Source organism: Spermophilus citellus, assembly GCF_964194105.1.
Source record: "Spermophilus citellus genome assembly, chromosome: 5".
Lineage (NCBI taxonomy): Eukaryota > Metazoa > Chordata > Mammalia > Rodentia > Sciuridae > Spermophilus > Spermophilus citellus.
This window is the reverse complement of record NC_138186.1, coordinates 112,827,457-112,854,325: the sequence shown is the minus strand read 5'-3', so window position 1 is coordinate 112,854,325 and position 26,869 is coordinate 112,827,457. Positions and strand designations below refer to the sequence as shown.

The 26,869-nt window shown below is 36.5% G+C and overlaps 1 protein-coding gene and 1 pseudogene across 5 annotated transcripts in view; both read left to right on the top strand.

The window, feature by feature from the left end:
• Window positions 1–5,516, top strand: part of LOC308649460 — a 39,208-nt pseudogene extending 33,692 nt beyond the window's left edge. The window contains exons 2-3 of the transcript in view: window positions 3,663–3,898; window positions 4,738–5,516. The product of the transcript in view is annotated as an uncharacterized misc_RNA (transcript). The remainder of the gene's footprint in view (window positions 1–3,662; window positions 3,899–4,737) is intronic.
• A 5,909-nt stretch (window positions 5,517–11,425) lies between these two features.
• HACE1 (HECT domain and ankyrin repeat containing E3 ubiquitin protein ligase 1) overlaps window positions 11,426–26,869 on the top strand; it is an 83,229-nt gene continuing 67,785 nt past the window's right edge. For 2 of the 4 annotated variants that reach the window (XM_081295580.1, XM_081295579.1), the window contains exons 1-5: window positions 11,426–11,769; window positions 18,196–18,250; window positions 19,413–19,502; window positions 20,411–20,515; window positions 25,447–25,522. In XM_081295580.1, coding sequence (XP_081151706.1) covers window positions 11,694–11,769; window positions 18,196–18,250; window positions 19,413–19,502; window positions 20,411–20,515; window positions 25,447–25,522 — 402 coding nt within the window. In that variant the 5' untranslated portion in view covers window positions 11,426–11,693. Of the gene's footprint in view, window positions 11,770–18,195; window positions 18,251–19,412; window positions 19,503–20,410; window positions 20,516–25,446; window positions 25,523–26,869 lie in introns of those variants that run through there. The other 2 variants (XM_081295582.1, XM_081295581.1) reach the window with 1 other exon arrangement.

The window sequence follows — 26,869 nt, the reverse complement described above, 5'->3', positions numbered from 1 at the left end:
TTGGATGTTATCTGTGTCTATTGATATCCTAATACCTTACCAGGGAAGACCCAGTATTGCTTTTATATTAACAGATACCCTGAAATTTTGCAATAGATAAATGAAATTTTGAAACATTTATTGTAAGCATAGCCAAAAGCTTCTACTTTACACAATCAATTTATGTGACTTATGGAAATCCTATCATTTACATTTATCATAAGAGCTAATATATTTTTAATCCTAACATATTATGAAAGTAGGTTTGCAAGAATCTATTCCTGAAAAAGTTCTGGTGACCTGACATTTCTTTCAGCTGCTGTTAGCATGTATGTCCCACTGTAGACTCACAGGGAAGAGAATTGATATGTATGGAGCTGATTCATAGTTAGATATTGATTTTTTTTCTCTAAGTTCTAGGGATCAAACCGAGGGCCTCATACATGTTAGATAAGTGGTGCTTTACCACTGAGCTACATCTCCAGTTCCTAAAGATTTTAACTTAAATGTCCTCAATATTTGTTGTGTTATCTCAGAACTCAAGAAAATAGAAGTGGTTTTTTTTTTTTTTTTTTAATTTTTAGTGTGATTAGATTTTTCCAGGACTAATTCTCTCCCATATATTAAGTTAGATGTGACATCTGAAGAGGAAAACATCTTCTACCCTATCCCTTTATAATATTTCATGTCAGTCTTAGAGAAGAAGCTTTTTGTCATTGATTCACTTTGTGTCATAAGAGAAGTTAAACTATCTTTCTATTGTAGGGGCCATGTTTTATACTTCTTGAGAGTAGTATAGAATAAATATCTTCAGTTTATTGGATAATTTGTCTTTTGGTTGGTTGGAATTCTTCAAGTAAAAATGCTTTACGAGACATGTGCTTTGTGAATATTTTCTTTTTAAGTTTATCCTTTTTTTTTTAAAGAGAGAGCGAGAGAATTTTTTAATATTTATTTTTTAGTCTTCGGCGGCACAACATCTTTTTGTTTTTGTACGTGGTGCTGAGGATCGAACCAGGGCTGCACGCATGCCAGAGAATGCCCTACGGCTTGAGCCACATCCCCAGCCCGTAAATATTTTCTATTATGGAGAAAATGCCTAGTCTTTTTCACAATGATATTGTCTGCTAAGACATTTTTAAAAATTAATATCAAATTGTTGCCTTTATCCTTTTTTGCTTTCTGTTTCCTGTTCAAGAAATCTTTGCCGGGCTGGGTTGTTTGTGATTCAAGGGTACAGTGCTCACCTAGCACATGCAAGGCCCTGCGTTTGATCCTCAGCACCACATAAAAATAAATAAAAAAGATATTGTGTCCAACTAAAAAATAAATATTTACAAAAGAAAAAAGAAGTCTTTGCCTTCTCTCAGATCATGAAAATAGTATCTTATATTTTCTTCTAAAAGCCTATAATTTTTGCTCTTATGTTTTATTTGTGATCTTTTTTTAATTAACTGGTGTACATGGAGGGGTGGTGGAGGGAGAAAAGGAGGCAGGGAAGGAGACCGAGACAGTGTTTGAGTTCCTCAAGCTTCCTCAGAAGGATAAGGAAAGTCATTTCTCATTGGTCTAAATTGTGAACTATGAATGGTCAGCAGTGGCCTGGGATGAGATTAGGCCCCTGAGCTACATGCCCTCAGTGTCAGAGATAGAGTTAACACATGGGCTGTGCAGAAGTGTGAGTACCTGAGTCAAAGTAGGATTATAATTAGGGTTAAGAGGGGGAAAGAAGAGTGGTACCACAGAATTAAAAAGCCTTCAGCCATATCTCAACAAAATGAGATATGTGAGCTCTTACTTGGATTCTGATTCAAATGAGTAAATTATTAAAAATGTCTTAGACCTATGTCCACAGACCCAGCTACTGGGGATATTGAGGCTAGAACATCAAAAGTTTGATTTTTTAAAAATTTTTTAAATTTTTATTTTCTAAAAATAAAAAGGGCTGGGGATGTAACTCAGTGGGAGAGTGACAAAGTGTTCTTGGGTTCAACTTCCAGTACCACATACACACACACACACACAAATGTGTAAGGCAACTGAGAAAATTTGAATATTCTCTGGATATTTGATGTTATCAATTAACTTTAGCAAATATTTTATGTATAATAATTACATTATAATTATTTTGTGGAATCCTTATCTTTGGGAGATAATCAGTATTTATAGGTGAAATGCTATGATATCTGAAATTTACATTACAAAAACTTGGTGTGAAAATGGTAGAATAAATGGGGATATTGACAAAACAAAATTGGTTGGGTGATGAGTTTTATTTTGCTGTTTACTTTTTTTATAAGAAAATTTTGTAATAAAAATAAAAAAGTCATCCACCACTCCCTCAAAAAAATGAGGATATATATTGCCACAAAAAATTGACTAGATGTTTTGGATACAACCATGATGCCCATTTTATGAATACTTTTCATACACAATCCATTTTTTTTTTTTTAAAGAGAGAGGAGAGAGAGAGAGAGAATTTTTTTTTAATATTTATTTTTTAGTTCTCGGCGGACACAACATCTTTGTTGGTATGTGGTGCTGAGGATCGAACCCCGGCCCACGCATGCCAGGCGAGCGCACTACCGCTTGAGCCACATCCCCAGCCCCACAATGCATCTTTGATTTGGGTTGTTTAAAATAATTGTATCACTCCTGGGTGCAGTGGCACATGTCTTACCTCAGCCTCTCAGGTCACTGAGATTGCAGGTATGTACCATCACACAAGGCTCATATGCATCATTTTTAATGGCTGAAAAATACTACATTATATAAATACCACAATTTAATGAGCAATTTTCTTTTTGGGTGTTGTTTTTTCCCCCTAGTTTTAATTAATTTATTTACGAAGCTTCCTGTGCTTTGGATCTTATATCATCATTACTCTTTCTCTGAAATAGTCACTTAGTTTCAACTAGAGCATTGAAAACACCCTCAATGATATGATAATTTAAATTTTTTTTTAGTGTCAATGGACCTTTATTTTATTTATGGATACATGGTGCTGAGAATAGAACCCAGTGTCTCACACATGCATGCTAGGCAAGCGCTCTGCCACCAAGCCATAACCCTAGCCCTGATCTGATAATTTTTAAAAAGTCAAAACAAAAAACCTTCCCTCAACCCCACATCCCACTCTATTTACTTCCTTATTAATACTCTTCTTTCCGACACAGCCTGATTCAATATATCAATATTCTACAGGGATAAACTGCCTGCAGTATTCATTGGACTTTTCAGGAAACTAACCTCCTGTATATGAGAGATCAATCTGTAGGGGTGTCTTGGACAAATTAACCCTTCATTTCCAGTTACACACTCTCCTTAGGCTGCAAATGCCATTCATACAGTTATATATCCAGATATGTATCTCTAGCTCACAACAGTCATGCAGGTCCAATCATCTACCTGGTATCTCTATTTCAATACCTTGAAGGTATTTCATATTTTCCATGACATGATCTTCTCTGAATCTGATTCTATTCCAGTGTTTTCTGTTCCAGAGAATGGTACTATCATACATGCAATTTGATAAGCTAGACTTTCCCCCCTATTTCCCTTACCCAATCCATCATTAAATGTTATTTGTTTTATCACAAAAACAAAAACATTTCTCAATCTACCCAGTTCTCTCTTGTCTTCAGATTTACCTTGATAAGATAATTATATCCTCCTCTGCGCAGGCGCGGCCTACAGCGTGCTGTCGGGGATGCTTGGTCTGTTACTGGCTCTACTACCGTGCAGCCACTGGATCTCCAGTTCTCTCAGCCGCTGGTGTCCGCGAAGAGGGTGTCAGCGACCTATCAGGTGGTGAGGAAGCTGCGACAGTACCTCACCTTGAAGGCGCAGATCGAGAAAAGAAGTTTCAGCCAAGGAGAACTCCTAAAAATATGGAAAGGACTCTTCTACTGTGGGTGTAGTATGAACCCCTTCTGCAGGAGGAGCTAGCGAAAACAATTTCCCAACTCATCCATTTTGTTAACAGCTCAGAGGCTCTTAAGTTCTGATGTTTTCATGTTTTTCAAAACTTCCCTGTTCATAGCATTTGTGCACCTGTTCATTCAGACCTTTTGGCAAACCATGAATACAGAACGGAAGAGAATAGACGTGCTGCGCCTGCACAAATATATGTTGATCCATCTGGTCTGGAGGCAGTTTTTTGAAGTTCTGAAATGGAATGGCTGGGAAGAAAGCTGAATCAAGATTTTTTTCTGTATGTTCTGACGAAGTAGATCCTGCGTCCTGAGAGTCATTCTCCTGGAGTGAGATTCCACTTCATTAATATTTACCTGGATGAACTTCCCAAAGTGGGAAGGAAAGAGCTTTTGGCTTAGAACCTCAAGTTTATTGATCCGTTCTGCAAAATTGCTGCCAAGACCAAGGACCATACACTGATACAGACAGTACCTTGGGATGTTTTAGAAGTCATTGTAGATTAGTTTTCTTTTGTACTTGAAAAGACAATGGAGGAACAGAAAATGACAGTGTGTAATGGTGACCTCTGAAAAAGAGACTTCTGAAAATGAGGCAGCAGCAATCAGCTGAAAGAAGACAGCACTGGGAAAATACCACTCCCAGAGAGACAGAATCAATGAAGAAAGAGAAAGGACAGGGGCTGGGGATGTGGCTCGAGTGATAGCGCGCTCGCCTGGCATGTGTGCAACCTGGGTTCGATCCTCAGCACCACATACAAATAAAGATGTTGTGTCCGCTAAAAACTAACTAACTAAATAAGTAAATAAATATTTTAAAAAAAAGAAAGAGAAAGAACAGACTGTGGAATCTTCAAGGACACAGGGTTACTACTCCAGTTTGACTAAAAGGCTGTTGCCAACCAACTCCTTGAAATAACCAACAAGAAAAGCATCCCTCCTTTCAACCAGAAGCATCTCTGCAAACTAATCAAAAAGTTCCAAGTCCTCACTAAAGGTGACCTCTCAACTCAGTTTTCCTGAGGACATTTCTACTGATGAAGATGATCAAGCCCTCAGTCAAGGAAGGTGGTGGTGGTGGGGGGGGCGGGGACATAAGCTTTTGAAGAAAGCTGACTTGGAGAAGGAGACAGAAAACTGTCTTTCTTTCTGAGAAAGAGGACAGTGAAGGCAGCATTCAGAAGAGAAAAAGGAAAAAAAGAAGAAGAACCACCCCCAGCCTGAGACTTGGGGCACCAGGGAAGTGGCCACACCTTCAGCATAGAGCAGGGACAGGGACCTCCAACTTCTCAGAGGCAGGCCCTACAGGTGCTTGCAACTTTACCCAGAGCAAGGGTAAAGTCCAGCACAGGGGAGGAGAGTAGCTCAGAGCATCTCCTCCTGTTGTCCCCACACACAACAGGAGGAAGAGGCTGAGAAGAAAGAGGCTGAAGGCACAGGGAGAGATCTGGGATCCATAGAGTTTCCTCTGGAAGACAAGTCTCAGAGTGACCCTGGTAGGAGTCATCTTCAGAGATCAGCTGCCAGAGGTTCCCCAACAGATGAGCTCAAGTCCTGAAAAGAAAGCATAAGCTTGGAGCTGTCCTGGTCAACAGCAGTGACTAGACCACACTGGCCTGTCCTTCCTTGAGCCTCGAAGAGGGAGAGTATGGCCAGGTCACCCTACCCCACTGCAGGAGGACACTGAAAAAGAAGTCAGAGCCCAGCAACCCTGACCTCCACAATCTGTACAATTAGAAAACAACAGTTTTTAAAAAGAAAGAGAAGATGAAAGAAATATTGACCTAGATTGAACACAGTGGAATACTGGGATCCAAAGTCACGCAGATCCAAGATCTAGGAAGCATCAGGACGGTGGCCAATGAGAACAGAGAAGGACTTTGTGAAGTTTGACTCCTATTTCTTACCAAACCCCTGTTCCTCAGAAAAGTCTGAAGCAGTGCTGCCCACTGTCCTGCATAGCTAGCTGTCCAGATGAACAAAACACCTCTAGTCTAAGACAGTCACCTTTGGATTGCACAGAATTACAACTGCAGAATTCAAGAAGATAGACAAGAATATGGTAAGCCCCACGGGCCCTGCCCAAGTGGCCTTTAACCCTGAGAAAAGGCCCCTCCACAGAGTGCTGAAGACCTCCACCAGCTCTCTGACCAGCACTTGAGATCCTCAAGTTCAAAGCTCGGGAGGCCTTAGCCTCCCGAGCTATTGGGATTATAGGCACCTTGCCCAGCACCTTTGTATTTTTGTAAATCTAACATTTATAATTTAAAAGAATCTGTATTTCCTCTTTGTTAGGTGAAGGGAATGTTCATATATGCCCTTTAATGAGGCCTGTCATTAAATATTTTGAATGTTCTATATTCATACCTCTTTTTTCTTTCTCTGTTAGTTCTATCAGTTTCATAGTGAAGGGTGTTAAAAATTTATGGCTGTGGTGGTAAATTTATTCTTGTAGTTCTGCCAAGTGTAGTTTTATTTTTAGTCTATGTTTTTAGGCTTTGACTTATCAACTGAAGGTCTGAATAGAACTAAAAGACCAGCTTCTTAGAGCAAGAAAGAATTCTCCAGCTAACTGCCTTTAACTTCATCTGCAGCATTGGCTGTCCCTGGTTAGCAGTTTTTGGGTTGGAATTATACCATTGAGTCTCCTGGGTCTCAAACATGCTGGCCCACACACCATAGACATTGGGTTTGCCAGCTTTAGTAATCATGAGTCAGTTCCTTATAATAAATCTCTTAAATACACACACACACACACACACACACACACACACACACACACAAATTGGTTCTGTTTCTCTGGAGAACCTTGACCCCAGTGCAGGAGGACACTGAAAAAGAAGGCAGAGCCCAGCAGCCCTGACCTCTATAATCTGTACAATTAGAAAACAACGGTTTTAAAAAAGAAAGAGAAGATGAAAGAAAATGTTGACCTAGATTGAACACAGTGGAATACTGGGATCCAAAGTCAGGCAGATCCAAACACCTCATATTTTGGTTAATATTTATCAGATATATGTTATCTCCAATTTCTCTTTGAAATTTGAGGAAAAGGTAGTCTCTTAGAGCAAATAGATGCTTTGTTTTATCTTTTCATATGTAAAAAATCAAATAAAATCAAGTTAGAAAAAACTTAAAAATTTATTGGCATTCAAAGAGTACAGATTGTGATCCAGGAGATTTTGAACTGTAGTAAGATACCTTATTGCAGTTACAGCACAGTTTATAAAGCATTAAAGGAGGGCTGGGGAGATAGCTCAGTTGATAGAGTGCTTGCTTTGTATGCATAAGTCTCTGGGTTTGATCTCTAGCACCACACACACACAAAAAAAAAAAAAAAATTAAAGGAGGAAGAACTTTGATTTCTTTTGTGATTGACTGGTATTATTAACATTTTTTTTCTTTAACATCAAACAGCTATTTAAGCTGATTTCTCTATAGCTGATTAGTTTAATTTCACTGAATCATGCTGACAGGGACATAAAGTTTATGTTTTGTTTATGGTTAGAGATAACATTTTAGGAAATTGGAATGACTTAAGTTTTGGTTACATGGTTATAGACAGTTGAACTTAGGTATACCTAAACTGTGGCTTCCACCTTTTTTTTTCTTTCACACATATGACCTTCCCCCCACATCTCACACTGGGCAGTGGAAATGTGGTTCCCCTCGGTGGAATGGGCTGGCTGTGGAATAAAAGCTAAGAAAAATAGAATGGTGAAAAAAAACCACAGGATACAATACAGAAATAATTTCAAAAACCGGGGGTAGGGGGCTGGGGATGTGGCTCAAGCGGTAGCGCGCTCGCCTGGCGTGCGTGCGGCCGGGGTTCCATCCTCAGCACCACATACAAACAAAGATGTTGTGTTCGCCGAGAACTAAGAAAAAATAAATAAATATTAAAAATTCTCTCTCTCTCTCTGTCCTTCTCTGTCCCCCTCTCTCTCACTCTATCTTTAAAAAAAAAAAAAAAAAAAACCGGGGGTAGGACGTTTAAGCCAATCATACAGAGGAAGCTTCTATACTTTTTTTTGTGAGTATTTATTTTTTATTGGTTGTTCACAACATTACAAAGCTCTTGACATATCATATTTCATACATTAGATTGAAGTGGGTTATGAACACCCAATTTTACCCCAAATGCAGATTGCAGAATTACCTCGGTTACACATCCACAATTTTACATAATGCCCTATTAGTAATTGTATTCTGCTACCTTTCCTATCCCCTACTATCCCCCCTCCCCTCCCCTCCCATCTTCTCTCTCTACCCCATCTACTGTAATTCATTTCTCTCCTTGTTTATTTTCCCATTCCCCTCACAACTTCTTATATGTAATTTTGTATAGCAATGAGGGTCTCCCTTCATCTCCATGCAATTTCCCTTTTCTCTCCCTTTCCCTCCCATCTCATGTCTCTGTTTAATGTTAATCTTTTCTTCCTGCTCTTCCTCCCTGCTCTGTTCATAGATGCTCTCATTATATCAAAGAAGACATTTAGTATTTGTTTTTTAGGGATTGACTAGCTTCAGTAAGCATAATCTGCTCTAGTGCCATCCATTTCCCTGCAAATTCTATGATTTTGTCATTTTTTATTGCTGCATAGTACTCCATTGTGTATAGATGCCACATTTTTTAATCCATTCATCTATTGAAGGGCATCTGGGTTGGTTCCACAGTCTAGCTATTGTGAGTTGTGCTGCTATGAACATCGATGTGGCAGTATCCCTGTAGCATGCTCTTTTAAGGTCTTTAGGGAATAGTCCGAGAAGGGCAATAGCAGGGTCAAATGGTGGTTCCATTCCCATCTTTCCCAGGAATCTCCATCCTGCTTTCCAAATTGGCCGCACCAATTTGCAGTCCCACCAGCAATGTACAAGTGTACCCTTTTCTCCACATCCTCGCCAGCACTTGTTGTTGTTTGACTTCATAGTGGCTGCCAATCTTACTGGAGTGAGATGGTATCTTAGGGTGGTTTTGATTTGCATTTCTCTGACTGCTAGAGATGGTGAGCATTTTTTCATGTACTTGTTGATTGATTGTATATCCTCCTCTGAGAAGTGTCTGTTCAGGTCCTTGGCCCATTTGTTGATTGGGTTATTTGTTATCTTATTGTCTAATTTTTTGAGTTCTTTGTATACTCTGGATATTAGGGCTCTATCTGAAGTGTGAGGAGTAAAAATTTGTTCCCAGGATGTAGGCTCCCTATTTACCTCTCTTATTGTTTCTCTTGCTGAGAAAAAACTTTTAAGTTTAATTAAGTTCCATTTGTTGATTCTTGTTATTAACTCTTGTGCTATGGGTGTCCTATTAAGGAATTTGGAGCCCCACCCCACAATATGTAGATCGGAGCCAACTTTTTCTTCTATCAGGCGCAGAGTCTCTGATTTGATATCAAGCTCCTTGATCCATTTTGAGTTAACTTTTGTGCATGGCAAGAGAAAGGGATTCAGTTTCATTTTGTTGCATATGGATTTCCAGTTTTCCCAACACCATTTGTTGAAGATGCTATCCTTTCTCCATTGCATGCTTTTAGCCCCTTTATCAAATATAAGATAGTTGTAACTTTGTGGATTAGTCTCTTTGTCCTCTATTCTATACCATTGGTCCACCCGTCTGTTTTGGTACCAGTACCATGCTGTTTTTGTCACTATTGCTCTGTAATATAGTTTGAAATCTGGTATCGCTATACCGCCTGATTCACACTTCCTGCTTAGAATTGCTTTTGCTATTCTGGGTCTTTTATTTTTCCATATGAATTTCATGATTGCTTTATCTATTTCTACAAGAAATGCCGTTGGGATTTTGATTGGCATTGCGTTAAACCTATAGAGAACTTTTGGTAATATCGCCATTTTGATAATGTTAGTTCTGCCTATCCATGAACAGGGTATATTTTTCCATCTTCTAAGATCTTCTTCTACTTCTCTCTTTAGGGTTCTGTAGTTTTCATTGTATAAATCTTTCACCTCTTTTGTTAGGTTGATTCCCAAGTATTTTATTTTTTTTGAGGATATTGTGAATGGAGTGTTTTTCCTCATTTCCGTTTCAGAAGTTTTGTCGCTGATATACAGAAATGCCTTTGATTTATGCGTGTTGATTTTATATCCTGCCACTTTGCTGAATTCATTTATTAGTTCTAGTAGTTTCTTTGTAGACCCTTTTGGGTGGAAGCTTCTATACTAAAAAGCAAAATGGAGCCCGGGCTTGTTTTATTTATATAGGGAACATCAAAGACCTTCCAAAGAATGTTATTCACCATAAAAGACAGAAGGTGGGCTGTCCAGTTCCCAACAGGTTACGCCCATCTCCAGAGCTACTGCAAAGACTGGGCATGGTCCACACTGGCTCACAGCATTTGAAATACCTTCGAAGGGTTGACTTCTCCCATCTTGTTGCCAGACTGGTTTAGTCTTATCTGAACCAACAGGTTAGGTGAAGGTGATGGCAGTTATAGGCTAGAACTGATTTAGGATGGCTTTGACAGGGAACACCCAAACAGTACCAACCACAATCTGCCACTTCATATCTTGTATGGGCAGATGAGACTCTCTTTTTTATACTTACTGCCCATCCATTGCAGGGATACCTTTGCCTTTTTGAGGGAGAAGTTGAGAAAGTCAAACCCTTTCCTTCTCCCCTACTCAAGCATCACCTTAGCACTGGTAACAAACTTAAGAATTTCTTCCTTAACTTTTCATCATCAGTTGTGTTAACCAGGCTCCTATTAATACCCTGATGGGATTAATTCTTTCAAGTTTCAGGTGCTCAAATTTCCGTTGTAACCTGGCTTCGTGTTTAACTGCTATGCACAGATGACAAATACGATTTTTTCCCACTGATTTGCTTTCTATTAATTTCTTCCACACTTGTTGGTGTCAAGGTTTTTTGAAGTCTTTGCATTTACCATTAGGATGTCACACATTGAGACTGCATTGTACCAAAATTTTCTTTCAAGCTGTTTTTATTTCAATCATTCCCCAAGTATCAACTTGGTGCTAGGTGTTGTGGTAACTACAAGGATCTAGCAAGGCTGTTCCTACCCCCAGGAAGTCACTCAGTATGAGACACAAAGTATTAAGCTATTGTTACTTTCTTACAGAGAAAGAAAACGCGCATTTTGCTTTCACATTTGTTTAACTTATTACTCCTCAAATTTGACAAATAATATTTAAAGAGTTCACTTATCTGGAAAAAAAATGTATCAATACCAGAATGGATATTGGTGACGATTTAAGAATAACTGTGAAATCCCCAATTGTGTTTTATACTCATTAAGTTTTAGGGGAGTGATAGAATTGAAGGTAACTGCTCCTGTACAACTCCGGAGGGAACGCCGGGGAAGTCTCTTGGGATTTGAAGGTACAAACTGCACTGCTCGCCTCACTCACTGCCCTGGCCCAGTGGCAGAGGGGCTGGGCGGAGCTGGGCGGGGTGCACAGCCTCCGGCGTCGCTCCGCCCCAGGAGCGCGCCCTGCCAGCCCGGAACTACAGTTCCCAGAAGGCCGTGCGAGTCCAGAAGAAGAGCCCTGGCCGCGGTGGAGCGCGGGCCGCTGTAGGAACCGCGCGAGCTGAGGTGGCTGCGGGTGGTCCCCCGCGCTGGTGGTCTGTATAGAAGCAGAGGGTCCTGGAACCAGGACGCAGCTCCGAGCCTCTGTCGCAGTCACGGGTGCTGGCCGGGAGGATTCCACTTCTCTGCCCACTGGCCGGGCCTGGGGCGGGATGTAGGGCGCTGGCGCGAAGGCCGCCGGCGCAGCGCGGCGATCTCGTAGGAGGCGCCGAGGATGGAGAGAGCGATGGAACAGCTTAACCGCCTGACGCGCTCGCTGCGCCGTGCTCGCACCGTGGAGTTGCCGGAGGGTGAGCGGGGCTAGGGACCAGAGAGGTCTGGGCTCGGGCCGTGTCAAGGTGTAGTGAAAAAACTAACCTAAAGCCCACTTTACTTTCTTGAGCTGGTAGGGCCCGGGCCGGGACCCCCAGCACCCCCCTGGCGGGTTGCTCCTGCCCCGGCAGGTGGGAGTTTGTGGGAGAGGCCGTGTCTGTTAGGGATCTGCTGCCGGAACAATCCGAACGCAGGTCTTTCCTGACTGTCGATTTTGGGGGACTGAGCAGGAATACCAGCAGATGGTGGAGACCCGTATTCAGAGAACGCTAGTTACAAGCCATTTTACAGTATTGCTTGGGGGGATAGGGAGATGCTCCAAAGATCCTATTTACTTTATGCTGCTGGAGGGCGGGGGCGGGGGCAAGCAATTTTATTCTTAATAATTTAAGATGTTGGGCACTACTGTGTTTTGACAACAGACAAAAGATCATCAGTCATCACTTAGGTATTCTCAAAGTTGGTGTGTATACACAAATACATTTTTCTTTAATAGGCATGCCTCCCTTCATGCTTCATTTATTCAGTGGGCTAGGTGGAAACTGAGGTGCGTCAAAAAAGAGGAAAAAGACACGGACCCTGTATTTCAGGACTGTTATTAGTTCAGTGTGCCAGCATTCCTTCAGGATAGGTAAAACTCTAATAATAAAAGAGAAAAATACTTCCGTTTTGTTTTGTTTGTAGCCTCAGGAATCCAGATGTTTTAGTGCCTGAAGGAGGTGGCAGTGATGCCTCTAAGAGAATGGCTTTTTATGCCCAAGTGAGCAAGTGAGAGAAGGGTTAGGAGGGAGTTAGGGCTGGTGAATACCCGCCCACTTCATTGTAGTTTATGTTATTTCATTTTTTAAAATAACTTTCTTTGAATTGGTGCTGGGAAAGTTATAGGTTATTGGAAGGAGGACTTGGGAATCTTTTTTTTAAAATATTTATTCTTAAGCTTTAGATGGACACAATATCTTTATTTTACATTTATGTGGTGCTGAGGATCGAACCCAGTGCCTCGTGCATGATAGGCAGCACTCTACAACTGAGCCGCAACCCCAGCCCGGGAATCTTTTTAAAAAATATTTATTTATTTTTGGTTATAGGTGGACACAGTGTCTTTATTTTACTTTAGGTGGTGCTGATGATCTAACCCAATGCCTCAGGCATGGAGTGTTCTACCTCTGAGCCATAACCTCCTCCTCACCCCTTGGGAATCTTGAAAGAATTGTGGGATTGGGGACTTTGGGATAATTTTCTTGCAAAAAATTTCCTGAGTTTCTACTTAAGATTCAGAGTAAGGAAGATTTATGGCAGACATTTGGTATTTTGTTAGTATGAAGTAGTTAAGTCCTGGATTTTAGTAACTAGATTTCCAGCTTCAACTTTTTCTCTCTATTCTAACTTCCATCTTTGAATCTGTTCTTTAAGTGCTGCTCTCACTTGTTTTCCAAGTCAGATTATTGGTATAAGTTGAGAAGACTTTGTGTGTAGTTAGTTTCATTGACATTGGAATTTGTATTACCCAGTGTGCATCCAATATTTTTTACATAAATATAATTTGAAAGACTTTGATAGTATTTCTACCACTATATCAATAATAAATATCAATAATAAATAATGTTAGCATTTCTTTATTTCCTTCCATTGTTAGTTCCTTTTCTTTACCCGTCAAAATAAAATCGTACTGCATATAGTCTTATTGTGCATTTAGAAAACGTCTCAAACTTTTTTTTTTGGAGTGGTGCTGAGTGAGCATCAAACTCAGGTATGCCAGAAAAGTGCTCTACCACTGGGCTACACCTCCAGCCCCTCATAAACATTTTTTTTATATTCTTATATGCTTAGTGACTTTGCAGGATTTCTTAAGATGCATGATTTTTGTTTTTATGACTGATTTTATGGGAGCAGCTTTATACTTAAGACTTACTCTGCCTGTTTCCTCATGGTTAATTCTTAGAAAAAGAGTAATAAGATTTAATTATATCAACATTTAAGTATCAGGTTCTCAACTTACACCTGGAAGTTACCCTTAGCAGTCTGAGTGGTTAGAAAGTAAGAGTATTACAATTAAAAGTAAGACTTTTTCCTATGTTGCTAGGAAAAACTGGTATCTTGTTAATCTGTTTTTTTTCTTTGATTTATGATGAATTTATTCATTTTGTTTCTTAAATTTATCTTCGATCCTAACTTCTGATTAATTTTTGAATTTTCTGAGTATATAGTACATTCTACAAATTCACATTAACATGTTTGTATTGTGAGGAATGAACAGAAGTGCTAATAGTGTACATTTAAGAAATAATGAGATTTTTTTTTGCCTTGTTAAAACTCAGCAGTCAGTAAGCATCTAATTAGACTAAATTCTTAACAACTGTAAAGTTTTAAGCTGTCTTTTACTCTACAGTCAACTTTGTTGCATGATTTACTGACTTGGATGCTGGGGGTAGGGGGCACAGTTTTTTCCTTGAGGTGGTGAAAACCTGAGTATGACCACCAAGAAATGGAGTCTAGGTTGTTGAGTCATCCTAGGCAGGGCTAATATAGGAATAGCCTTGTGAGAGAAAAACAGGTGAAGGCAAAGAAATTATTTCAGGGATGTGGATTATCAAGGAACTTTAGAAGATTTGTGTATATTGTTTGCATATGTAGAGAAAATAGTTTAAATTATTGCATTTACAGTGAATGTAGTTTGTTTAATAAGAATTTGAGTACATTTTAGCATACATATTTGAATGATCATTAGGATAATTATCAGCTTTAAAACAAATTATTCCCATTAATGGTTTGAAAAGAAATTATTTATAATAAATTGAGCTCCTTTTTCTTTAAGATTTTCCTTTTAATAGTTGAGTAAATCAAAACTATTAATAAAAATGGCCAACTTATCTATAAAGCAAGAGGTTAAATTTTTCTTATCACTTTGAAAACTTACCTAGGTTTCTGGGTATTTACTTAGGTGTGGAAAAGGAAGCATCTGGCAACAAATTTTATACTGTTCTTTCTTAGTCTAATATTTTTTAGTCTCCTTTTAGGAATATAGTTGTGGATATATTCTTTATTCTTACCTATCCTTGTAGTGACCTATATATTTACAAGGTTAAATATGACTTAAAATATAAGAGCCACATCAAAATTTAAAATTTTTAAATTTTATTTATTTTTGGTATCAGGAATTGAATGAATGCAGGGGCATTTAATCGCTGAGCCATGTCCTTGAGATGGGGTCTTACTAAGTTGTTTAGGGTCTTGCTAAGTTGCTGAGACTGGCCTGGAGCCTTGGATTCTACTGTCTCAGCCTCCTGAACTGCTGGGATTACAGGCATGTACCACCATGCCTGACTTCTAAATTTTATCTAAATAAAAACCTTACAGATAAAACCAATGTAAATCTTATGATGCTCACTTACAATTGTGTACTATTTTGATTTGTATTTAAATTTACAAAAAAGGGTATTACCTGTTTATCACTTTTTTTTTAAATTATGGAAATTGTCATTGTTTAGAGACTCAGATTTTTTTTAATTGGGGTGTGTATTATTGAGAGAAAGAATGTTGTTATACCAAAGGAGGCTTTGTGTAATCTTTTCAACTTCTGGTAGTGACTCATTGGTAATTATTGAGAACATTTTATTGGATTGCAGTTAGCATTTTAAAGAAAGAAATAGAAGAAGGTAAAACAAATTAGAGTGTATCATATCATGGACTTTTGGTTACTGTATATAGCATATTCTGGGTACACTATAAGGCATATAATATGAGAGTATAGAATCCGTGGTTTGTTGCCATTACACAGCTTGTTACTTTGTGTTTCAGTTTTCTCATTTGTAAAATGGGGATAATGGTACTTCATAAAGTGATTGTGAAGAAAAAAGAGATCATATATATAAAGTTTTTAAAACAGTGCCTTTGGATCCCTAGCCTAGTGAAAACAAAAGTGCCTTTAAGATAATGGTTTTCAAGCTGGTTATGGTGGTGCATACCTGTAATCCCAGCAGCTTGGGAAGTTGAGGCAGGAGGATTTCGAGTTCAAGGCCAGCCTCAGCAAAAGCAAGACACTGAGAACTCAGTGAGACCCTATCTTTAAATAAAATACAAAACAGGTCTGGGGATGTAGCTCAGTGGTTTAGTGACCGCAAGTTCAATCCCTGGTAGCCCCCCTCCCTGCAAAATTCTCTAAAGTTGCTTTGTTTGAATTAGTATTCAGTCAACACATTACATTTAGTTGATCCATCTCTTAAGACTCTTTTTTAAAAAAATATTTCTAGTTGTAGATGGACATGATATCTTCATTTAATTTTTCGTGTGGTGCTAAGAATCGAAACCAGCGCCTCACATGTGCTAGGCAAGTGCTCTGCCACTGAGTCACAACCCCCGCCCGAGACTCTTTTAATCTATAACAGTCTCTCCTCCTTTAAAAATTTTCTTCCAGTAATTTTAGACTCATAGAAAATTTGTATAAATAATACAACATTCCCATAACCCTTCACTCAGCTTTCTCTGATGTTAACATCTTGTATAACCAGAGTACAGTTATCATAACTAAGAAATTAATACTCATATAATAGTGCTGTTAACTACCTTACAGACTTCATTAGAATTTCACAAGTTTTCCTACTCATGTCCTTTTTCTATTTTAGGGTCAGTCCAGGATGCCACATATTTAATTATGTTTCTTTATTCTTTTTTTTTAAATACCTTCATTTTGTTTATTTATTTTTATGTGGTGCTGAGGATTGAACCCAGTGCCTCACAAGTGTGAGGCAAGAGCTCTACCACTGAACCACAACCCCAGCCCCTGTGTTTCTTTATTCTTTCCCAAACTGTGAATAATTCTTTAGCCTTTCCTTTTATCCAGTGACCTGGAGATTTAAAGAGGACTGACTGATAAGGTATTCTGTGGAATTCCCCATAACTTGGGCTTGTCAGGTGTTTTCTCATAATTAGATTGAAGTTGTACATTTTGGTCAAGAATGTTACAGGTCTGGTGTGTGTGTGCGTGTGTGTGTGTGTGTATGTGTGTGTGTGTATACAAAAGTTATGTGTCCTCAGTTGATCATATCAGAAGCTACGTGTATTGATATGAATTATTTTTAGTGATGTTATCATTTGTCAGTTGACTAAGGTAGTATTTGCTGGGTTCTTTACTGTAAATTTACCATTTTCCATTGTAATTAGTTAATATTTTGGGGAGATACTTTGATACAATGGAAATACCTTATTTCTCTTCAAACTTTAATCCACTGATTTTATTTGGGATTTTCAAGGTTTCCTCTCTGTAAATAATTAAAAAAATATAAACCTCTAAAATGACTTGAGACATGACTATTAGTAATAATAAGTTCAAAACATTAGGTAAAATGTACATGAGAATAATATGGCATTATAGGTGTTGATTTTTAACCTTTTCTTTGGAATCATGTGTTTGTGAATTTACAGGATTACAAAGGATTGCAAATCTGAATAGTGTAATGTAATAAGTAAAATTGTTTTAAATTCTGTTTCTTAAAACTTTGAAAATAATTTCTTCTATTATGTTATCAAGAAGGAAGTACCAGGTCTAAGGTTCTTACCTAAGAAGGTAAGAATAGTGCAGAATAGCAAAGGTAGTACAAAATTTACAACTACTACATAATTTCTCATCTCCTTTACTGTGGTCACAAAAGAGATGCAGCTTCCGGATATAAGGAGCAAACTGAAGAGCTTAAGGTTGCAAAATTATTTTAGTATATGCATTTTGGGGGGGCGGTACCAAGGATTGAACCCAGGGGCACTTAATCACTAAGTTACAACCCCAGTCCTTTTCATTTTTTTATTTTGAGACAGGATCTTGCTAAGTTGCTGAGGCTGTCTTTGAACTTTTGATCCTCCTGCCTCAGTGTCATGAGTTGCTAGGATTACAGGTATGCATCACTGTGCCTGGTTTAGCTACTAGTATATGTATCTTTAATATCCATAAATATTTAAAATTTCTCAAAGTGTGTACACAAGTATGATAAAATATCACTTTGGAAATACATTATGGTTATTAAAATTACAGAAAATATAAGCTCTTCAATTTGCTCCTTGTATCCGGAAGCTGCATCTCTTTTGTGACCACAGTAGAGGAGATGAGAAATTATGTAGTAGTTGTAAATTTTTCACTACCTTTGCTATTCTGCACTATTCTTACCTTCTTCTACCTCTCTTTCTCATTTTTTATGTAGAGTTAAGAAAACTCTAATCTTAGAGTGGGCATGGTGGTGCACATCTGTAGTCCCAGATAATGGGGAGGGTACTGCTGGATGATTGCTTAGGAGCTCGAGGCCAGCTTGGGCAACACAGTGAGACCTTGTCTCAAAAGAAAACTTTTTAATCTTAAATATCACCCTTTGGAAAAAGTAGACTATTAATTAATTCTTTTTCTTTTGTTTGAAACTCAGATAATGAAACTGCAGTTTACACATTAATGCCAATGGTTATGGCTGATCAACACAGGTGAGTGTCTCTTTCATAAATTTATGCCTTAGAAGTAAACTTTGTTCTGAATATTATACGCACAGACACACACAGATTCACAGTTTGCATATAGAAATGTCCTGAGGCCAGTTTTAACATCTCTATTATAATTTTCTGTTGTGAAATAAGGAACAAAATTTCCCAAGAACTATATCTAAGCTGTAAAATTTTATGGTAGGAGATTTTCTAAATGAATAATTAGATTTTATGTTCAGTATTTGATTGGTTATTGAAATAGAAAAAAAAACATTGCAGTGGTTTCTTTTAAGGATTACTACTGATCTTTATAGGAAAGATTACATCTGAGGGTAGCTTACTTTCCTTTTGTGCTTCTACTTTGATGTTCTTTTTATTGATGTAGTGTTGACACTCTTTTTATAGAGGCATGTTTAAAATACATGCTTTGTGAAGGGATTTTTATTCTTGTAGCAGTCAGCTCTGCTGTAGTTGGCTAGTGGATACTTGGGTGTACAATGAGAAGAAAGTGAAGAAAAATTATTTTGAAGTAAATTTAAAACATAAGTTATTTTTTGGCTTTATATTTTCTCTCTGGTATATTTAAAAGGTGTTTTTGTCTGACTTTTTTTTTTATTTGGCTAAAATTAATAATAGGTAGACTCAACTTTTGGCTCGGGGACCAGCTATGCCTATTCCCTTTGTTTTTCAAGGATCTGGGGAGAGCTGAAGCCAATTTACTCTGTTAGATATCCTCAGAACATGTAACAGCACAATTTGAGTGGCGAATTAGGAAACCTTCAGCACCAGTTTATGGTGAGGGCATTTCAATTATGGGTAATATTTTCTGGCTACCATTCTGTACTTTAGAATAGTGCTTTACTTTTTGGTTGATAAGAGATAGAACCTTTTGAATAATTATTATTATGTTTTTTTTTTAGGAAGAATTTCTTATTTTTTTCCCTAGTTGTCCATGGATCTTTATTTTATTTATCTATATGTGGTGCTGAGAATTGAACCTAGTGCCTCACATATGCTAGGCAAGTGTTCTACCACTGAGCTACAGCCCCCAGCCCTTGAATAATTATTAAGAAGACCTAAAGAGCTATTAACTTGATTTATTATGTTTAAAAATTTTTTTTTACATATTGATTTCTTTTTTTAATCTTTTTTTTGGGGAGCATAGGTCTGTTTCTGAACTACTGTCAAATTCAAAATTTGATGTCAATTATGCATTTGGACGTGTGAAAAGAAGCTTGCTTCACATTGCAGCAAAGTAAGACTAAAGATATTTTTTGTTAAAATCTGGTCTAACCTAAGAATCATGAGTTTGACTCACCATTGTCTCATAATATTTATGGGGAGAGATAAGTACAGGCAGTCTTTATCCTGTTTAGGAAATAGCATGCTATGTATTCTCTCTAGATAAATGATTAACTTTGGGATTGAACTCAAGTCTTATGTTCCTATTGTCTTAGCTTGTTCTAGGTTAGGTGTGGGGTTGTTTTTTCTGGCATACACAGAGTATGAATTCACCCAATTTTTCTTTTATCCCATCAATAAAAGGGATAGAAGGAATAAGCTAAATGTATTTGAAGTCATTTGTTTTATATTTTTATCTTTTTTTTATTAGTTGCTCAAGACAATACAATGATTTTGACATATCATACATTTGATTCAAATAGGGTATGAATTCTCATTTTTCTACGTGTACAGATTGCAGGATCACATTGGTTATACATCCATGTGTATACATACGGCAATCAATATTTTTATCTTTGTGGAAGTACCATTTTTTTTTATCTGTAGTCTTCTACTGTATAATCAATCAGTTAATTTATTGTTACCTGTTCTTCTTTCTGGCTATAGGTAGATGTGTTTAAATTAATTGTTTATGATTAAGTTGATTCCTGGAAATCCAAAAATTGAGAGTACTATATAGCTTCTTTTATAAATGAATTCTTTATTTTGCTTTATTTGAACATCTCAAATCCTTTTTGGCTTTCCTAATAGAATGTACCATTTTGAAGATAGAGGGTATTTGTGACAGAAGTTAAATCAAATTGTAGATAAATACAGAGTTTTAAAATAATGTTGTTTAATAGAAGTTTTTGTTTTTTATTTAAACTTTGTCAAGTGTGGCTTTCGTTGAATGTATTTTAACTGTCTTTTAATATTTTTTAGTTGTGGATCAGTGGAATGCTTGGTTTTGCTGTTAAAGAAAGGAGCAAATCCTAACTATCAAGATATTTCAGGCTGTACACCTCTTCATTTGGCAGCTAGAAATGGGTAAAATATTTAGTTTCCTAAAGTAGCTAAAGCTTTATTATTGGTATTTCACTCTATCTTGATTTGATGACCTTCCCCTCCATAATTGCCTTAGGGAGAAATTAGAAAAATAATACATTTTACTTGTTATAATTTTTTTGTTTCTTAAGGATATATAAGTATTTTTTCTCTTTAAAGTAGGTCTTGGATCATTGTTACATTTAAAAATATCATTTAATAACTTATTATTCACTAATATTTTTCTTCCTAAAATATATTGCAGTAGTTCATCATTACTTATATTATAATGACATTTTCTGAAAAGCATAATTTTAACCTCTTTTTTTTTTTATAATGTCTTTTTTTTTTTAAGAAGAATGAAGACTTTTTTTTTGAGAGAGAGAGAGAGAGTGAGAGAGAGAGAGAGAGAGAGAGAGAGAGAGAATTTCAATATTTATTTTTCAGTTTTTGGCGAACACAACATCTTTGTTTGTATGTGGTGCTGAGGATCGAACCCGGGCCGCACGCATGCCAGGCGAGCGCGCTACCGCTTGAGCCACATCCCCAGCCCTTCCTGCCAATTCTTAATTCTGGTCATCATCTAAACATCATTGTGTTATTGTGTGCTATTCTAAACCCTACTCTAATTTTTATGGTTTTTGTTTTTCTTTTCTATGAGGAATTCTTGTGTCACACTTCTGTGTCTGCCTCTGCCACTGTTTTTCATCTGTAATTCTGTTGGACCAAGGAATGATACCAAAATGATTGGAATTAAATTTAAATGAAAATAAGTAGATTTTGATTGAGGCATTGAGGAACTTTTTTGAGTACTATGAAACTTCTTTATGGAAGTACATTCCTGTTGTGTCTCTTGATTAATCTTGGAGATATTTTTGTTTCGTGTTATAAACTGGGATAAGATTACCCACTGCATCAATCTGAGGCACGAATTTTGCATATAAGGATGAAAATTGAACCAAAAAGATAAAGAACCATAGTGATGTCTGGGTTGGACAGGGGAAAGACATAGTCTTTTCACACTGTCTGATTTGTTTCATTTTATGCGTTAACACATGAACCAGCTTAATTGTCTGTTGTTTTAACTGATAACAACATGCTGATTAAACAGTTGCTTTTATAAAAATCTTTAGGTATATTGTAGTGTGTCAACTCAAGATCATAGAGCTGAATTGATCTCAGATCTATTGTCCCAGGTGTTAATAGGATAGTGACAACAGTCTTAATAGTCTTTTTTTTTTTTCCTTTTGGTACTGGCAGTTGAACCCAGGAGCACTTTACCACCGAGCTATACCTTAGCTCTTTCTTGTATTTTATTTTGAGAGGATTTTTCTAAGTTGCTTAGAGCCTCACTATGTTGCTAAGGCTAACCTCGAATTTGGCAATACTTAGCTTCCCAAGTTGGTGGGATTACTGGTATATGCCACTGTGCCTGGCTAGTGACAATAGTCTTTGAAAAGTTTATATGTGTTCTGTCAACCATCATAAACGGAAGGACACATTGGTACAAGGCAGGGATTAAAAAGTCCACTGTAATTGTAGGTAGACTTACTCATACAGTTTCAGTGTGAGGATCAAGAAGTATGTTTTAGACTTGAAAGACAGGATGTTCTTGATCTGCTAAAAGGATGTTTTATATATTGTTTTCCAGTATACAGGCCTTTTAAGTACATAGAAAATAGCTTTGATCACTGTTTCTGTCAATAGTAATTGAAAAGACCATTATACTTTAAAGATGAAGAAATTTGGCAGGTATTACATGATTCACTTATCAAGTCAGCAAGAGAAGAGGAATTAGAAGAGTTCATCACCCATTTGCTAATTTGGTTGCCTTTCTATTTTTAATAAAGTGTGCTTTTAATATCCAATATTTAAATATTTTAGCTTTTTAAAAATTGAATTGATGCCTTGTACAATATAGAGATGCTCAATAAATGTTTGCTAACTGACTTGAATCCTTGTTATTTCCCAAAGCTATTGGTGTTTTCAGAAATAGCTGTTTTCTATAACTTCATTATGAATTCAAATTTGTCCATACTGAAGTAGAAGTCACAGGAGAATTCTACTACTTTTGCTGGTCCATTAGTTTTTCTTTTGCTTCCTTTGCTGTCATTGTTAGATGGATAATATATTTCTGTTGGCCTGCTTTAGTATTTTTCTTTTTACTATTAGTGTTGTGTTGGATTGCCTTCCTTTCTAAAAGAAGCCCCATTAAGCTTCCACAGAAGCTGAGAATTTTCTTTTTTTTTTTTTTTTTTTTAAAGAGAGAGAGAATTTTTTAATATTTATTTTTTAGTTTTCGGTGGACACAACATCTTTATTTTATCTGTATGTGGTGTTGAGGATCGAACCCAGCGCCTCGAGCATGCCAGGCAAGCGCGCTACCGCTTGAGCCACATCCCCAGCCTGAGAATTTTCTTTTTTAACATCCTCAACTCTCTTTTAAAAAACAAAAAAAAAGCAAAAAGAACTTTGAAATAGGGTCCTCTTTGGTTGCCCAGCCTGGCCTCTAACTTGAGATCCTCTTACTTTCACCTTTGGAGTAGCTAGGATTATAGGTGTGCCCTACCGTGCTTAGTGAGAATTTATTTTCTAAGATCTTCATAATGATGTGTTAGATGAGGAAAGTTTGTAAATATTCAAACTTAAGAGTTTATTCTGAGCTTTATTTTCTTCCATTTCTTTGATCATAATGTGATTTATTTATTTATTTTTGGCACCAGGATTGAACCCAGAGGCACTTAACTCCTGAGCCACATTTCCAGCTTTTTTTATATTTAATTTTGAGACAAACTAAGTTGTTGAGGGCCTTGCTAAGTTGCTGAGTCTGGCTTTGAACTTGTGATTCTCCTGCCTTAGTCTTAGCCTAGTTTATAATATGACTTTTAAATGACATTTAACTTTGTTTTAAGTGTAAAACTCAAAACAAGAAAAGTAATTGGCAAAAAAAAAAAAAGTAATTTGCTAGTCCTTTTTTTCTTTTAAAAGATTTATGTGATCATTAATAATTTTATTTTATTTTATTTTATTTTTTTAAAGAGAGAGTGAGAGAGGAGAGAGAGAGAGAGAGAGAGAATTTTTAATATTTATTTTTTAGTTCTCGGCGGACACAACATCTTTGTTGGTATGTGGTGCTGAGGATCGAACCTGGGCCGCACGCATGCCAGGCGAGCGCGCTACCGCTTGAGCCACATCCCCAGCCCCTGATCATTAATAATTTTAATGATTGAGTAGTGAAGTTTTGAGAGCCACTATGGGTCTGGTTATGCTTGATTATGAGTTGATTAAGGAAATATGATATAAAACATGGCAGAAGTTTATGAACTAGTTGAATAAATGGTAATATATACATATCTGCCATTTACTCTGCATATACCACTACATACTATGTATAGTATATTATTAATACATATATTAATACTATATGCACTGTTTTATATGTATTTCTATTTATTCATTTAGGTCATAACTTCATGCCACAGATTATATTTCCTCAATCAGTTCAGTGCTGAGCATAGTTAAGCCCCTGTGTGTGTGTGTGTGTGTGTGTGTGTGTGTATTGATTGCCAAATGAGTGATACCAGTAAGTAATATGCTTCCAGAGGAATATGAGATTCCATGTAGTTCACAGGAATTCATACAGACTTTATTAATGAAGGGGAATTTAAGATGCATATTGAATAGTAACTAGGAATGGATAGGCTAAGAAGAAACTTTGTGAACAAAATGCCTTGAGTGGACTGTACAAAAATGGGCAAGATACTTGAAGAGACATGTCTCTAAAGATATGCAAATGGCCAATAAGCACATGAAAAGATGCTCAGCATCACTAATGAGGAAAATGCAAAATAAAGCTGCAGTGAGATACCAATTCATAATCATTAGAATGACTACTATAAAAAAAAAAAACACCCCAGAAAATAACAAATATTGGCCAGTATGTGAAGAAATTGGAACCATTGTGTAGTTGGTAAGAATGTAAAATGGAAGAGCTGCTGTGGAAAACAATATGGTAGTTCTTTGGGGCAGGTGTATGTTGTTCAGTGATAGACTGCTTGTCTTACATGCATGAGGTCTTGGGTTCAATTCCTAGCACTGCAGAAACAAACATGAAAACAAAATATGGCAGTTCCTTACAATATTAAAAATAGAATTATTATGTGATCTAGCAGTTCTACTTCTGGGTGTATATTGAAAAGAATTGAAAGCAGTGTATTGAAGAAATATTTCACATACCTGTGTACATTAGCATTATTTATAATAGTTAAAATGTGGAAACAAGTGTCCATCAACTGATGAATGGCTAAGCAAAATATGGCATATACACATAATGAAATATTATTCTGCCTCAGAAAGGAAGGAAATTTTGACATAAGCTACAACATGGATGAACTTTGACTTTGTACTATGTAAAATACCACAAAACTTTACTCTTAAATGTTTAAAATGATAAATTTTATGTTATGTATATTTTATCATAATAAAAATGAATGAAAAAAATGAAGTGAGTAGAGAGGAATGCATAAACATACATTTTACAGATTTTCTGATTGTGTTTTTATAACTCAGTATTTAGTATTTTCCAATCAAGAATGTGGAGTACAACATTGAAACATTTTGCTATGCTTATATTTCTTACGGCAATTACTATTCCATTTAGTCAACACTAGAAATTTCTGCAGTTTGAATGATAAGTTTGTTCCAATGACATGAAAACCTAATGGTTATTTCTTTATCATGTTATCTTTGAATCATAGAAACAATTTTATATTTTATTTCAAATAGTGTTCATTTAAATATTGCAGTTATAGTTGAAAATACAGATATATATATATATATCAACTAATGTTGATTGTAATTAATATTTCAGTAAAATAATTGTAGTTTGTATATTTTTTCTAGTATCAGTTATCTGTGACTGTCTTTCTTTTTAGGCAGAAGAAATGTATGAGTAAATTATTAGAATACAGTGCTGATGTCAACATTTGTAATAATGAAGGCCTTACAGCAGTAAGTGCTATTTTATCTGAGATTTTTAAAAATAATTTTTTGAATACAATCTTGAATACGTGATGGCAATGAACAATGTAGTATGAGTGTTTCTGTGAGTTCTTTATAGTATTTAAGAAGGTGTAGAATGATTTGAGATATAGTTTTCAGTTAAGTTGTAGTTCACTGTATTTCTCCCTTCTCTTTATTAGATTATGACTATCATTTATTTTGAAGTCTTATTTGCCTAACTTTGGTCACTGACTTTCAATGGACTTCTTAGGAGCATCTCTGCTAAGATATGTTATCAGTTCATTGTAGGAGAGCTGTTTTCATTATGTCCATTTGAGTACTGTTAATATTTCATTTTAGGAAAATGGTGTGGCTAGAGAGAAAGGAATAAAGTAAAAACGAGAATTAGCACTCCTTATAATCCCTGGGTTCAGAGGTAATCACAGTTAATATTTGGCCTATATTGTTTTAGATGTGTTATATCTTAAACTAGTATTTTTATCCATTTTGCCATATTTTTTTTTGGTACCGAGGATTGAACCCAAGGTCACTTTACCACTGAGCTACATCCCTACCCCTTTTTATTTTTTATTTTGAGGCAGGTCTCAAGTTTCCCAGGCTGGCCTTAAACTTGTGGTCCTCCTGCTTCAGACTCTCAAGTTGCTAAGAATACAGGCATGCACCCCTATGCCTGGCAGGTTAATCTAGTTTTGAGCCATGTAAATATTGTAGGGAAGGTGGTATGAGCTATTACTAATAGGATTGTTGAAATCTCAGAATTTTAAACCAATCATCATCATCATTTAATAGAGCCTTATTCGTTTTGAAAGTAGAGATAAAATAGAATTATTGAACAATAATTTTGAAGTCATGGCAGAAGATATTAAGTATTATTTGTTAAATTGAATTTCACCTTCCTTTGATGATACTTGTAGATTTTATCTTTTTTTAAAAAATCTATTTCTTTATCAGAATTTTATAACTTATTTATTTATTTAATGTGGTGCTGAGGATTGAACCCAGTTCCTCACACATGCTAGGCAATGCCCAGCCTGATTTTTACCTTTTAATTTATAAATAAAGAAGAATATTGACTATTTACTTACCAAGCCAATTTTCAAGGCCTTTTTGATTAAAGATTTTTGGGGGAGAGATATAAGAAAAACACTATTTTTTATATGTTTATAGGTATATATAAAATTTAAAATTATATACAGAATATAAATCTATGTATATTTTATATATGTATTTTAAAATATGGTAAAGTTTATTAGAGGAGAAAGAAAAGATACCCTCAATTGAGAGGGCAAGGTCCTTTCAGGAGAAGACCTTCCTTAAAATTTGAATTTTTTTGAG